The following is a 16353-nucleotide window of genomic DNA, read 5'->3' on the forward strand; positions in this document are numbered from 1 at the left end:
AAATATAATTCACTTAGTTGATTTTAGCAAAAAGTATTTTACTTTCAATGTAAAATATCTGGAAGTTGTTTAATTTCTGATTAATTACATTTTAGCTTATTAAAAATGCTAATAAACTATCACTAGCTTATTATCATTAGAAATAATTTCTAATGATAGTTTATTAAATCACTGAATTACAAAATTCAGTAATTTTGTTTTACTGAAACAAAATTACATTCCAGGTGGATTTAATTTATTATTACATGATTGTGCAGCTAAAATAAAACATCAAACATTTGCAGTGAAAAATTACTCCTGAAAGTCATTTTACTCTGGAAAAAATCCACAGGTGCCAACATTAACTTTTATGTTTTTATCTTATCACATGAGAAAAATCTTTTAAAAAATGTATTTTACAAAGCTAATTTAATACCTTAGAGAAACTCCTGTGCAGATGATTGTGAATTATGATTGTGAATGATTATAATTAACGAGGCAGTAATTCCAGGATGTGGGAATAAATGTAACTGATTCACATCATCTTGGTTAGTCATTGTGTCATGTTGTCACTTTAATCTTAACACGTTCCTGGCAACTTTGAACCAAAAATAAGAATAAAAACTCCTGGATCGTGGTTTCCTGCTGGTGGGTTTGTTCCACAGAAACACACTCAGGTGATTAAACCTTTCAGGAAGCATCTTTTTACAAAAACTGAATCATTTCCTGCAACGTTTTTATCTGTTATGTGATTCCTGATTTCACATCATTCAAACACATTCTGCTTCATGTTCTGAGGTTTCTTTACTTGAATTAATAACATCAAAAAGACTCAAAAACTGAGCTAATCAGTTGTTATTTGTAGTCAACAGTAATATGGCACAGAGATGACTATTGATGATGTCATTACAGGAACTGAAACACGAGTCAAGTTTGAGTAACAATATAGTTCAACGTGTTTAATTTAAGTTTTACTCATTAAATATCTCTAAAAAATTCCTGGTTTTCAAACTTGCAAAGTGGGTTTATTCAGATTAAAAATAAAAACATATTAGGTACAGCAGCTCCAGTGCAAAATAAAATACTAATCAAGAAAGTAGTTCAAAACTAATTTTCAGAAACTTGAAAAATGAATTTTTGGTTGGAGATAAATCTAATATTTCACCAGGATCTTTTACAGGAAAACATTTCATCATGAAATCTTTTCCTGTTCGTCCAAAAGAACACTGAATGTTTTTTTTCCTGAAAGACATTCAGTGTTTTTCACATGCATGCTGAGAACAACAAAAAGAGAAATTTGATTAAAACATGCAAATACAGGAATTAATAAAATGTGCAAATGACCATAATAAAAAGCTCCAATACTTCATGTGATGTCAAAGTTTGTTTTGGGTATTAAAATCTAGAACAAACAAAAAAAATGGAAAAACTGTTTGAAAAAAAAAAATATAATTTTCACTTTTTGCAGGTGAAAAACTTTATTTAAAGTAGTTTTGATTGATTTGACTGAAAACCCTGATTGGTACCTTTAAATGACAGCAGATTCAATCAAAGTGAATTTTAGGCAAACTTTAGAAATTAATGTTTAAAAGACAGAAACTTAAAAAATCTTAGCATTTACTAACCCACAGAGCAGCTGATGCACCATGACTGAAGCTAAAGCTGCACGTTTTGCACACAGAATGGGGGAGGGAGCGTTATCCTGCACCGTTAGGAGGGACACAATGGACTGGGTGACGTATAAACCTGGGATATAAAAGGTGACAGAAAGATTCGGCTGTTACATTCACAATGGCTTCGTGGAAACTGCTGCAGGTTGTGGCTTCGCTGAGCCTTTTCTTTGCAGGCAAGTCATTCTTTTGTTTAGAGACATTGAAAAAAGGACAAACTAAATTCAAAGTGTTGCATTGCTTAGACAGAAATATGATTCAAAACCAACTGCAAAATCTAGTTTACTGATTAATCTCAAGATAGTCAGGATCGTCGCCTGGATGATCAGTTATGTCAACTCTCTATCTTTTAATTTGGTGGTTTCAGATTTTGAACCTAAATGCTGATTGGTGTTATTAAATAAATGTCTATGACAGTTTACAGAATCATGTCACCAATCCTGAATGTTTAAACAAATTCATTAGATGTTCAATAAATTCATGTCGATCAGAATTTGGTTCATGGTTGGATTGATGGATTGGACGTGGGTTTCTCTCAGTCGGCATCAGTCTTTATCTGGATCGGTGGTTTCTCCAGTTCTATGTCAAATTAAACTCTTGGCCTGGGATCCAGAGTGTGAGTTTAGCCGCAGCTGTTTGATGATTATTTAACCATTCTTTAGATGGTTTGGATTTAAATATCCTACAAGTATCTGGATTGGGATTATCATTATTTTTGTAAAAGATATTTTATGTGATCAGTCTAAGGCTCTTCAATATTTCATCTACTCTTTACATAATAATGTTTCACCTTAAACCAACACGAATTTCTCTGCTATGATTCCTCTTTCTAAGAATATTTATGTTTCCTTCAAAGAACTGTCATGTTGTAATGGTGTCAAAAATAAACTTTACACACTTCACTTTAGTCTTCCTAAAGGTTCATACAGGGACTGAAATTCTGCTTGTGTAAATTTATTTTGACAAACATACTGTAACTTTTCTCTCAGTGGAATTTCTACATATTTTGATTTTACTTTGAAACTTTCACAGGACAACATTTATAATATGTCTTTTTACATCACACAGATTATTTAATCTACATATTCCTAGAAAAAAAAACACCTTCAGAGGAAGATGATGATGATGATGATGATGATGATGATGATGATGATGATGATGATGATGATGATGATGATGATGATGAAGATGATTATGATTACAGCAGTGATTCTGGATTTATCATCAGAATAAGTCAGTTTATCAGGAAGCACAAACAAAGCAATGATAGTGACTCAACATCCAAATATAAAATCAATTATGTGGAAAATTATTCAACTTTTGTACATTAATAGATTTTACCACATGTTGGATGGAGCTGAATATAATCTGTATTACATAAATAAAGACCAGTCGGGTGTGTCAGTGAATATTCTTTGGTGTTTTATGAACGTTCAATGAGGAGGTTAACTGTCTATTTAAATACCTCTCAGAAATGTTTACGGTGTTATCAGTTTGCATTTTGTCACTCTAAAATCTTTTAAAGTTCAACAAAGTTCAGTAACAGACTAAAATAATCTGAGTCGATAGAAAATATGGTTTTCAAATGAAGATTTTATTTGTGAAGAGAGAAAAAATATATATGTCAAAATATAAATCACATTTCTTAGTTTAGTTACACTATCCACACCCAGGCCTGAGAATTCACTTAGTTATCTGTATTTATAAGATTAAAATAATTTCAAACCATAAAACGTTTAGAAAACCATGTAAAGGGTTTTACAAATAATATAGAAATACGAATATATGTTTTATTCAATGTTTATTACTAAAATTATTAAAATATATAACAATTTTGACTATTTTGGTCTAAAAATAAATGTTGATCTCTGCAGATTGAATTTTCTATTCAAGAAAACAAAACCTGCTTTACCGACCCTGAAACAAAAGCTTATATTTGTCTCCCTCTGCTGGTAAAACAGTGTAATTACACAAAGGATCCCATGTGACTTTATACGTAAATCGTATCAAACCATAAAAGGCTTAGACAAACATGTTAAATGTCATAAATAGAAAACCTAAATATATGCTTTATTTAATGTTTATTACTAAAAGTTTTAGAATATTTAAAAAACGGATCTAGTTTGGCGTAAAACAAATGCTGAGGTCAGCAAGAAAACAAAACCTGCTTTTGCGACACTGAACCAAAACCTGATATTTTGGTATATATATTCTCCCTCTGCTGGTGAAACTGAGTAATTACACCAAGGAGCCTATGCGTCTTTATAAGTTAAAAATCATTTCAAACCATAACGTGTTTAGAAAAACATGTAAAGGGTTTCAGAAATGAAAAAATAGAATATATGAACATACATTTTATTTAATATTTATTACAAAAATCATCAGAACAAATAAAATGAACCAGTTTGGCCTAAAACAAATGTTAATTTTCATTTCAATAAAGTGTTAAGAAAAGCATGTAGTGTGTCACAAATAAAAAAAAAACAATACATAGAAATATGATTTATATAATGTTTATTACTAAAATTATCAGAACTTGTAAAATACTGAACCAGTTTATTCTAAAACAAATATTGCACTCGACAGATTGAATTTCCTATCCAGTCTTTTCCTTCATTCCTTCGATTGCTTTCTGTCTCTTCAGGTTGGTGTAGAGCAGCGCGAAATTGATGACATACGTTGAGACACACACCATGCAGAAATCTCCCAGAACGAAGGCGAGAATAGATGCGAGATAAAGCGAGCCGGCTACAGAGACCCAGGAGCAGATGACCAAGGCCAGGGCTGCCTTTTTAGACAGAGACAATCCTGCAGTAAAGAAAAATGAGTTTATATGCAGAAATCAACCCCTATAATCTCACACGCAGGCCGAGCTATAATAAACATAACGGTTAGCATAAAATCCCTGCTCTATAATTTGCAGAGGACAATGGCGGACCTACCAAGGCCCATCTGCAGAGTGTAAAACAGGATGCCGAGGACGCTGTTGGGCTGGTTCAGAACGCTGTCTTTGGCCACAAAGAGCTGGACCAAACCAAAACCACGTCCCCATCTGCCAAAAAAAATAAAAAATGGCGGTAACTTTGACAAAATGCATTCTGAGATGCTAGTTGAAAAAACTGTTGTGTGACAGAAGTATTGGTGTTCTTTTTTGTGTTTTGTCACATTACAATCATAAATTGTAGTGCCTTGTTCTGGGGTAATGGTTAAGTGGAAGGAAAAATAGGAAATTAATCAATTAATCATGGTGAATCGTCAACTAATCACTAATTGTAGTACAGACGAAAAAAAAGCCAGTTTGGTGCAAGAACATCACAGTCAGAGCAGAAATTAAGCCAAAACCGAACACAAAAACATACATTTTAATTTAAGACAGAATAAAAACACCTTTGTGTATAAATATTTTCTACCTAGAACTCCTCAAGTGGCAGTTTTAGCTTTACTTAGTTCAAGTTTTGTAAATAAAAATTAAAGCTCCCGTATGTAACATTTATATAAAAAAAAAACAACAACAGAAAAACATTTTTACTTATTTATGGAAACTGTCACAGTTTATGAGACAATAATGCTCCTTTGCCTTCTCCCACTGCTAACTAAAAACAACCAATCAGAGCCAGGAGGCGGGTCTTAGTGCTGTCAATCACAACCTGGTGTGGCCCATGTTGTGAATGCTCAAGCTAGATAGCACAACCATCAATAATGGCAGATAAACGGTTTTCCTGTAAAAGCAAGATGACTCTCCATCATTAGCTACATTTATCAGCAAGTACACGAGACTGATTGACAGCACTAAGACCCTCCTCCTGGCTCTGATTGGTTGCTTTTGGTCACGAGTCAGTAGCTCAGGAGATGGCCAAACATGTGCAGTTTATTTAAAAAGGAGGACAACAATTTGCACTATTATTATTTAGTTTTGAATTTTAAACACTATACTGCTGTGTGAAGATTTGAGACTGAGGAGGTTCACCTCTCAGCAGGACTCCACAGCCGGACCTACAGCAGAGTGGTCAAAATCCAACCTATTATTGTGTTATAACGGCCCAGTCAAAGTCCTGACATTCTATTTTTAATATGATTTTGCAAAGCAAAATATGTAAGGCTGGCAGAAACAAACCCCAAAGGTTTAACAGCTTTAATGTCAGGAAAAGATGGTTGTAAAAAGTATTTAATCAAGGCAGACTGAAAACAAATGTACGCCACACCTTTAAGATCTTAATTTATTACAAACATCTAAAAACTGAGTGTCATTTTCCTTCCATTTAACAAATACAAACCTGTTTTTCTTTTGGGGATAATATAAATTCCCCAAAAGAAAGAAAACATAAGTATTTGGTTGTTATAATAATAATAACAATAATAATAATATAATTGAATAATACTTATTCAATAGCCAAAACAATCAGCTATACAGTTGAGTCACAGAAGAACGTTCACTTTATGGGTAAAAAAAGCACGCAATTCCCAAAGGAATCTCAAATATTCAACACGTGGCAATAAAAAAGGGGGTTTAAATGCTTTAAAATATGAGGAGCTAATCCACTCTGAGCCACAGTTATATAAAGTTATGGTTTACCTGCTTCGTGGATTCTGCAGGTATAATTTACAAAACAAAAGCTGTGAATGAAATTCATACCTGGAGGTAAAAACCTTGGAGCAGCTCACGGACTCCCCCAGGTCGCACATTGCCCTGTAATCTGGGTCTCTCTCTCGGGAAAGCTCCACATGAAGAGCATAAACCGACAAAACCAAACCCAGAAGACCCAAAACGATGCGCGCTGTCGGCTCCCACCTCGGCAGCCCCTGAGCCGCAGCCATGTGGAAAACCTCACGGAAACAATAAATATATAAACTATAAATCGATTCCAACAGTTTCTGCTTTCTTTCTAATCCAACCGAAGTCCGTTTACAGTGGGCGACGTGGTAAAAGTCACATCCTCACTTCTGATTGGCTGGCTTCATTTTTGTCCCCGCCTGCCATTGGACGGTCGGATCCAAACGTTTATTTGGTCAAAAATGCTTTGACTTGTCATTACATAATAATAAATTAATATGTTACAGGTAACTTTTTATTAATGTTGTTGTTATTATTTTAAATCTAGTAGTGGGTGGAACAATTTAAAACTATTTTGTTGTATTAAAAACAAACAAAAATTTTTTGGTTTGGACTTGGTTTATTTTAGAAGTTTGATTATCTTGTTTTTCTTTTGTGCAAAAACAACAAAAAAGCAATTCTGAGTTAGTTAATCAGAGCAAATAAATTGGAGTAAGGGAATAGGTTTTCACTAGGATTTAATTAAATCATTACCCCTAAATCAGCTAGTAAATTATCTAAATAGATTATTTAAGCTTCTATCTTGGTGTTTCTGTGTAAATTTCGAGATTTTATTGTACATTTGATTATTTTGAGTCTCCCTACATTCACACTTTTTATGCCTGTTATGTGGATATTTGTGTAAACAACTCAAAGTGGTTAGGACAGAAACAAATATATGAAGAAGCAATGGACATGTCTTAGTTGTCAAGGGGCTTATTTGTGGCCCTCCAAACAACATTGTGCGGCCTCTAACTCCAATCCAAGAATAAGCTTCCTTCCTTTCTTTCTTTCTTTCTTTCTTTCTTTCTTTCTTTCTTTCTTTCTTTCTTTCTTTCTTTCTTTCTTTCTTTCTTTCTTTCTTTCTAAAATATATATACCATTACGTCATAATTGCTTGTATTTTTCTCCAACTTTCGTGAAATGTGGAAAACGACGTCACCTCCCATGAATAAATAAACAAAATTACACAGACTCCATTCTATTTGGCATAAAGCCCCGCCTCAAAGTACGTACTGCGCGCCTATTGGATGATGGGGCCTCCCTTCCTTCATCTAATTGGCTGGTCGCATGAGACGCAAAGCAAATCCGGAAGTGGACGAGGAAGCGGCGGACAAAACAAGTGAATTATCGTGCTCTTTCGTTATTAAAACTGGAGCTATGGACGGTGTGGTTTCCCTCACAAGCTGAAAGTATGTTAATCTATTTTGAATCGCATTCATTTGCAGTTTTGTTTCGTTTATAATCGAGAAGGAGCAGGTTTAACGGTATGTAGGAAGCCAGACCTCCAGGTAACGTTAACAAGCCTACGCCCCTGCGTCAAGAAGTGAGAAAGGTTTGCTCCTTTGTCACCGTTGACCAAATAAAACTAGCGTGCCTCTCTCTTCAGCTATAAAATGGGGTCTGTTTTAGGCATTTGACTGAGATCTACAGGTTTTCTTCTTACTTAATCAATTCAGGCCTCTATTTGTTAAATGTAAGGAAGCGTTTGCCTTATTCTGTCCATTTTATTCCTCTATTTTGAGTCTCAAGAAAAATTATCTTATGTCTTTCTAAAGAGAGACTCTGTTGTCTCTCATTAAGGAGAAAACGGAGAAAATTCTAGCATTGATTAAGTCAGTGCTAAATTTTTTAAAAGGAGAATTTAAGCACCATTCAGAAGCACCTGCTTCCAGTTTCTATCAGTTAATTAATGAGTAATACCATTCAGTAATATGTCTGAAGGTTAAACTTCCTCACACGGTTGTTTTACCATATTTTTCTTTCATGTGGAGCACTAAAATGCAGTTATTTCAGGTTACATCACGTTTATTGTAATTGCTTGTAAAGATTTCTAAATATATTTGACACAAAAACATTTTTGTTGCAATCTCACGCTGAAAAGTCGAGACAAATCCAATCTTTTATTTGAGTGCAAAAAGTAAATTTCAATAAATAATTATTTTAAAAAATATCCCTGTGATTTTCCACTTCCCTGCAGGGGTTGAAAAGCTATAACATATATCCACCATGTTTGATGTTTTAGCTTTTGTTGCTTTTACAAATCAATCTTGTCCAGTAAAATTTGGCTCTATTTCACTCATTGTGAGTCTACTATCAGTCACTGTAAAGGTCCTGAATATCTATGTAAACACTTGTCTTATGTTACATAATTTTTATCTAATTGTCACTATTTTCTTAGAAAATTGGTTGCTTTGTGGAAGCAATAAAAAGGAAAAACATCGAATGGGGTGAGTACGTTTTAGAAGCACCGTAAATATGACGGGACAAAAAGTCCTCTACACTCTTTTTATGGACTTTGTGGGCCATAAAAATCTTTGAAAAGTAACAAATAACTGCAGATACAGGTAATATTTAACCAGAGGTGGGCAGAGACCAAAAACACTGGACTCAAGTAAAAGTATCACTACTTCAAAAAAAGTAGCTGACCAAAACATTACTCAGAGTAAAAAACTATTTGGCAAAAAGTTTACTCAAGCACTGAATAATTGATCAAATGATCAAATATTTAATATTTTAAAAATACATAACATGGACCAAAATATAAAGTTTAGTATTTCAAGGACAATAATAAATGTAAGTAACAAAAAAAATAAACTCAGGCAAAAAGAAAGTTTTTAAAATCGGTTTCTTTCAATTAAAAACTTATGAAACTTTAACAAAAACTTCAGGTGTGAATCTCTGTCTGGTGAAGTTTTGGTTAAAAAATGTTTGTTTTTCATTCAGTGGGTAGAAAATCCAGCAATTTTACTCAAGTAAGAGTAGAAATACTTGACAATAAAATTACTTGAGTAAAGGTAAAAAGTCCAGTATAGTAAAAATACTCTGAACAGTACATTTTTTCAAAAAAGTTACTCAAGTAAATGTAAAAAGTTACTACCCAACTTTGCACTTGACCCACTCTCTGATTGATGACATCGTAATAAAGAAACTATAACTTTGTCTTTTATTTTTTTTGTTTAGATCTCATTACAGCAACATGTCGAATAAAGAGGGAGGAGGTGCCAAAGTTTTGGCCTCTCCTGAAAAAATGGCCACAGACAAAGGCAGACAGAACCAGAACCAGCGTGGAGTTGAGGCGATACCAGGCAACGCAGACACCAGCATAGCAGCAAAAAACCTGGCCCTGCTTAAAGCACACTCTCTGGACGTAAAGTTTGACGTCGGGGAAGAGTATGATGTCATCGAAACCATCGGCACCGGGGCGTATGGCGTCGTTTCATCTGCCAGAAGAAGGGACAACGGTAAATCTCTTGATGTGTTCAAATGTGAAAATGTTCATTTAATTGAAATTACTCTTTGATCTTTTCCACTCTGTTCTTTATTTTTACTTCATGTAGGCCAGCAGGTGGCAATAAAGAAGATCTCTAATGCTTTTGAGGTGGTGACGAACGCCAAGCGGACATTGAGAGAGCTGAAGATCTTAAAACACTTCAAACACGACAACATCATCGCCATCAAAGATATCCTGCAGCCCAACCTTCCTCACTCTGCCTTCAAGTCTGTGTATGTAATTATTTCCTCAAAATGCAATTTCTCTTTAAGCATTTACATAATGTGTTACCTTTTATAGGTAGAACTAGACGTTTTCATGATCTTTTTATTTTTTTCTGATTGTTTTCTCAAAGTAACAACTTCATTTTCAAATGGTCTTTATTTAGTTTTTTTTCCATTTTCCACATATACTTTTTCTAGATGGTTTTCTCAATATGATGAGTTAATTTCTCGATGGGTTTCTCAAAATATCAAAAATTTCCTGATGGTTTTCTCGCGATAACTGCTTAATTTCCTATAGTTTTTTCAAAATTACTAGTTAATTTCCCGTTTTCCTCACATCCTTTTCTCCGATGGTTTTCTCAAGATAATGAGTTAATTCCCTGATGGTTTTCTCAAAATAAAGAGTAGACTGGTGTGTGTATTAAGCACATGCATTTGAAGGATGGAATCTCCCAATCATCTCAAGATCTCGAAAAAACAAACTTTAACTCATTTCAGAAAATCATTGGGGAAAACGTACACGCAGAAAATATCTGCTCAGCTTCTGTAAAGGACAGCCCATGACTTGAGTTGTCATTCCTAATTTATCTCTGTGCTGCCATCCTGTGTTTGCAGATATGTTGTGTTGGACCTCATGGAGAGCGACCTGCACCAGATCATCCACTCTGCCCAGACTCTAACCCCTGAACACACGCGCTACTTTCTCTACCAGCTCCTCCGTGGCCTTAAGTACGTGCACTCTGCCAACGTCATCCACCGTGACCTCAAACCCTCCAACCTGCTGGTGAACGAGAGCTGTGAACTGAAAATAGGGGACTTTGGCATGGCGCGGGGTCTGAGCTCCCACCCAGAGGAGTCGTACTGCTTTATGACGGAGTACGTGGCGACCCGGTGGTACCGCGCTCCTGAGCTCCTGCTGTCTCTCAATCATTACAGTTTGGCCATTGACATGTGGTCTGTGGGCTGCATCTTTGCTGAGATGATGGGGCGCATGCAGCTTTTCCCCGGGAAGAACTACGTGCACCAGCTGCAGCTCATCTTGAGCGTGTTGGGCACTCCCCCTGAGGGTTTGATCGGATCCATCAGGGCTGATCGGGTCCGCTCCTATGTCCAGAGTCTCCCATCCCGAACACCTGTACCTTTGGCCAAGCTGTACCCGCAAGCTGAAGCCTCGGCTTTAGACCTCCTACGGGCCATGCTGCAGTTTGATCCTCGTGAACGCATCAGCGTGACGGAGGCGCTGGCGCATCCTTACGTGTCCAAGTACCACGACCCAGACGACGAGCCAACATGCGTGCCAGCTTTTGACTTTGAGTTTGACAAGCTTCCAATGAACAAAGAGCAAATTAAAGAGGCTATTCTGATGGAGATTCAAGACTTTCACAAAAAGAAACTGAGTTCTCGTCCACGGCTGCAGTTCAAGCCTTTGTCAAGGGTGGAACCAGCGGCGCAAAGAAGCAACCAGCCAGCAAATGTTGACCTGACCAAGCAATCGATGGTCGCAATTGCACAGCGCCTTGAGGCAAAACAGATTCAGCAACAGCAAATGACAGAAGCAAACTCCCAGAAGCAACAAAACAACCCACCAGCAGATGTGAACCAAGCATTCACAAACCAGGTGCCCCATCATCTACCCCTCCTCAGTAAAAATGTCAGCTGTCCAGTCGACGTGGACATGCCCAGTGCCAACTCCGACAGCGGACAGCCAGAGACGATCGACCTCACCACACCAGTGTCCACTCAGGACGCCCCATCAGAAACGATGAGAGACGGAGGAGGACAGGCAGGAATCCCAGCCATCCAGAGCCAGTCCATGGAGCCCAACGCCGTTCCCTCATCACAAGCACAAACCATGACCAGCGTGCCTTCCCTGTCTCTGTCGGCAGCACAGGTCCAGTCTCTGTCTCAGTCTCTTTCACACTCGCTGTCCAAGAATGCAAGGCCTCCTCTGCGTGCAGCAGAGGGAGCGAGAAAGGAAGGCGCCATTTCTGAAGACACCAAAAATGCCCTGAAAGCAGCTCTGTTAAAATCTGCTCTAAGAAATAAAGCCAGAGGCGGTGAGTGTTTTCATATCCACAGTTCTCTGAGGGAGTATTCATTCACTTTAAACCTTTAGACACTTTGTCATGTTAGAACCAGAAATTATTTTGTATTTTATTGGGATTTTACGTGATACACCAACTAGGCCTAAATCAATTAATTCAATTAATCGCATCATAAATTTAAATTCTATTTGCATGATTTATTGATTTCCTTTTTTTCACCTTTTCTACCAGAAACAGATGTCAAAAGTCTTCAGTCTCCACTGCAAAAACACACAATTTTACCAAGTGTTTTTGTCTAGTTTCTGGTGCAAATATCTCGGTGAATTTGAATTAAGACAAAACTAATTTAAAAGTATCTTTTCAGCAGTATTCACCGTAACATTGGTGAAAAAGTGCTTGTTCCATTGGCAGATAAATTTACTTATAAAAAATAATTTCTCCATGTTATAAGTGATTTTTTAAAATTGTTGGCTTAAAACAAGCTCCTATATCTTGCTGGAAAAAATACTTGTAAGTTAGTTTTGTCTTATTTCAAGTTGCATTAGAAACTAGACTAAAAATACTTTAAGATTTCGTCTTTTTGCAGTCTGGTGTTTTGGTCTCAACTATACCAATTTTGTTTACAGAGACTTCATAGTTCAATTTATTTATTTAAAATGTCTTCCAGTTTCGGTGTTGAATGTTCGTTAGAATACAAACCACTTTAATGACAAAGAGCAACATTCTTAAATTTAAACTGATCTGAACTTAAGTTCCTTCTTGCAGACGGAGGCGGCTCTGGGTTGGGCGTTGACGGTGGCACCGGAGGAGGAAGTATCTCCTCTGCGGTGTCTTCTGTTCCCGAGTCGCGGCGGCCCGTCACGGCCCAGGAGCGTCAGCGAGAGAGAGAGGAGAAAAGAAGAAAGAGGCAGGAACGAGCACGAGAGAGGGAAAGAAAAATGAAGGAGAAGGAAAGAAAGGAGAAGAAACAGGGCGACTCGCTGGGCGGGGTCCTGCTGAGCGACAACGACAAAAGCCTCTTGCAGCGCTGGACGAAGATGATCGACAGCTGCAGCGACAAATCCCAAACTGCTCATAACGACGGGAAAACTAAGGATTGTAACCTGAATTCCCAAAGAATCAGTGAGAACAATAAAAAGAACATGGAGGCGAGGAAAAGTCAGCCTCACGAGCAGCTAGTTCCTCCAGTAAAACCGAACCAGCAGGGTCTGTTTCCACCTCCAGCCAGCAGCCAGCAGCTACCTCTGCCTTTCTCCATGAGCCAGAGGAAGCCTCCAGGAGACGTAGTAGCTGCTGTATGCGGCGGCATCGACATGATGGCCGTCACTGGTGGATATGTGAAAAACAACACGCTCCAGCCGCACGCAGACGGCAACGGGGAAAGCGAATTCGCCGGCGTGGGAAACTGGAGCGGCCAGCAGCTGGAAACGAGGCCGACGCAGCAGCCGAGCAGGACGGCGCAGCCAGCGTCCAGCTTCCTGCAGAGCCAGCCGCCGCCCGACCCTAAACCTCAGGCGCACCTGCTCCCCCTCGAGAGCTTTCTGCCCAAAGCTCCCACGGTGGCCATCAGGGAGACAAACGGGAACGTGGATGTCAGAGGTCAGAGTGACCTCAACTCGTTGACTGCGAGTCCTGGACTCATGGAGAAGCTTTGCTCTTCTCTGGGTGAGAAATCAGCAGCACAGAGTATAAACCATCTCTGTGGAACGTTGGCGGTTCCTCCCTCCCAGCCACACCCCAGCTTAGGATTTACAGACACGGGGCAACAAGGGCCCTCTATTGCCCCTGACATCCATACAGTGACCCTGCAGCTCTCAAAGTCACAGGTGAGCCGTTTTATTCATGGTTACTGCAGGTTTTAGTTTTTATGAAGGGTTCATAATTTTTACAATTTTCCCTATGCCAGGTAGAAGACCCGTTACCCCCCATGTTCTCGGTTACCCCAAAGGGCAGCGGGGCAGGATACGGGGTGGGCTTCGATCTGGACGACCTTTTCAACCAGTCTCTGACAGAGCTGCAGCACGGTGACCGGGACAGGTGAGGTCGTTACTTTTTCTGTCCAGTAAGGATTATTAAAACTTTTGCATCTGTTCTTTAGGGAATCGGTGATTGGGATTGTTTTACATCACTTTCATTTTACCACTTAAAGGAGGTGTATTATGTAAACCTGACATTTTTGAGGTTTACATGACGTTGTAATGTCATTCTCTCATCAAAAACAGGCTTTGATTCTTTCATGCATGTTTGGGAAATCCTTTAATCTCCATGGCAACCACTCAGCTGTGCAAAGCGTCTGGGTGGACTTAGCTCCGCCTTCAAGACGTAGCTCCAGTTTCCAAGCTTCTGAGCTCCTGCTTCACAAAGCACCCCTCCCCCACTCGGCTCCTTCAAACTAGCCAGCAGCAATTAGCAAACACCTGATGGAGCCGCACATCTGCTGAGCTCATTATGAGCTACTTTTCAGTGCAACGCTGGTAAAAAAAAAAAATAGAGGAGCGTTTCCACTAGAACTGCGTTCAGTTTCCATGTTAATCAGCAGTTTCTAAACCTGCGCCACAGGATTTAGATTTGCACCAGAGCAACTGATTGGTATCAGTTGTGTTCAAACGTTGCTGTTGTGGTCAAAAACAAAAACACAGCAGGGTTTTTTTTCGTGAGCGTTTTTAGCTCACAATAGCATAAATGCTATAAATTGTAAATAAGCACCCCTTTTATCTCAACATTGACAAAAATGCAGTTGTGTCCGTAACAAGCTCCAATGAAAACCAAACCATTTTATATTTTTAAATGTTTAAATAACCAATAACTTTATATTAAGATTTACTGCAACCAGTCTCTTTAAAGCAGCAGCATCTTCACCTTTTGACCAGAGAGCCAAAAGCATCAAAAAATTTTAAGTTTTAAAATAAATTTCTTATGCCTTTATTTTTATTCACCTAATAAACAAAACATACAAAATGTTATAGAGTTGAACAAAGTAGAACTTTTTCAAAAAGAGAAGAAGTCAGTCCAGAACTAAAGGATTGTGTTACGAGAGGATTAGTTTGCAGTCCTACTATTGTAGTTACAGTGACTACTACGGTGTTGCTGTGACTACCGTTGTCATAGCAACAACAGCAGGACGTTGAGGTCACTCTTTCTTTCAAACGGCTTGCTGCATTGGCGAACTTCCTAAAACATCTAAAAGTTACCGGATGTTGGTGGTTCCATTTATGACCGAATTCAAAAGAAGAATCTTTGTTTATTTTTTTTGTCTGAGAAAATGTTTCCCTAAAAGGTGACGTTCAGTCAGAACAATTAAATTGTGCTTTATTTATACCGAAGTGAAATTAAATGTTTTAACTCTTATCACTCGAGTATCTTTGTTGTGGGCAGGAAGGATCTCCAGCAGCAGCCTTGCAGTGAATCTGAAAAAGCCTCTGACTGAAGACACTTAAAAACTCTTAACTGCTAATCCACCTCCTTTGCTTTTGATGCTCTTGTTTAAATCTGTGGGTCAGAGGACAGATGTTGGGCTTTAAAGGGGAAATAAATCCTGTAAAATCTACAAAACGGAGCCACTAGATTAAATGTAACTCTTGGTCCAACATAGTTTTTTTTTCTCCCAGGTTGGTGAACACTCCAGACCAGTTAGCTGAACTATGTGCAAACAGCATGACTCCTTGTTTGCCCATCGTGTAGCTGATTAAACATTTACAAGTAACTCATTAAGCTTTAAATTCAGTGGATATTACCAACATGTCTACAGTTTTCCTGACCTGTAAGACATATAAAACACCCCTTTAAAAAAGAAAAAACCCATTTAAATGTTGACATTTTGCATTTTTTTCCCGTCAGCTTCGACTCGGCGCCTCTGTCTGCCTCCCTGTTATCTGATTGGAGCGAGGTCCACCGCATGACTCCGGCTGACCTCGAGTCGCTGCAGCAGGAGTTGCAGCTCGGATCACCCATGATCCTCTCTGATACCATCCCCCATGATGCCTGACTTGACCTCCCTCCTCAAACACACTTGCATTTGTGTTTTAACCACCAACTTGGGCAAAACGCATCAAGTCAATGATGTTTCCTTCCATAGGCAATGTAGAGCATTTCTTAAATCATGCAGCTCTTTCTGCAATAAAAACATTTTGGTACCACCTGTCTTCTGCCTTTGAGAGTTTTATTAATAAAATTTGATAATTTTGCCTGAAGCAAATCTATTATTTCCACTAGGGATGGACAATAAATCAATAACGTATATTGCAATAGATGACCAATATCAATAGACAATACATCTGATTAGAATATTCAATTTCACTCCGTCCAGAACTGCATAGCATTCTGGGGGATTTAGGCGGACGAAAAGCTTTAG

The 16353-nt window shown here is 38.1% G+C and overlaps 2 protein-coding genes across 2 annotated transcripts; one reads left to right on the forward strand and one right to left on the reverse strand.

Annotated features, from left to right (window-relative positions):
* Window positions 1-3224: 3224 nt before the first annotated feature.
* On the reverse strand, window positions 3225-6560 carry vkorc1 (vitamin K epoxide reductase complex, subunit 1). The gene is made up of 3 exons (XM_044103343.1): window positions 6283-6560; window positions 4592-4701; window positions 3225-4457 (listed from the first exon to the last, which is right to left on the reverse strand). Exons 1-3 carry the CDS (start codon window positions 6462-6464, stop codon window positions 4246-4248), a joined length of 504 nt encoding a protein of 167 aa, XP_043959278.1. The 5' UTR covers window positions 6465-6560; the 3' UTR covers window positions 3225-4245.
* Window positions 6561-7536: 976 nt separating this feature from the next.
* On the forward strand, window positions 7537-16143 carry mapk7 (mitogen-activated protein kinase 7). The gene is made up of 7 exons (XM_044103344.1): window positions 7537-7652; window positions 9424-9704; window positions 9801-9966; window positions 10573-12014; window positions 12768-13828; window positions 13909-14039; window positions 15840-16143. Exons 2-7 carry the CDS (start codon window positions 9440-9442, stop codon window positions 15985-15987), a joined length of 3213 nt encoding a protein of 1070 aa, XP_043959279.1. The 5' UTR covers window positions 7537-7652; window positions 9424-9439; the 3' UTR covers window positions 15988-16143.
* The last annotated feature ends 210 nt before the right edge of the window (window positions 16144-16353 follow it).

The sequence above is a fragment of the Gambusia affinis genome, linkage group LG20, assembly GCF_019740435.1.
Source record: "Gambusia affinis linkage group LG20, SWU_Gaff_1.0, whole genome shotgun sequence".
Classification (NCBI taxonomy): domain Eukaryota; kingdom Metazoa; phylum Chordata; class Actinopteri; order Cyprinodontiformes; family Poeciliidae; genus Gambusia; species Gambusia affinis.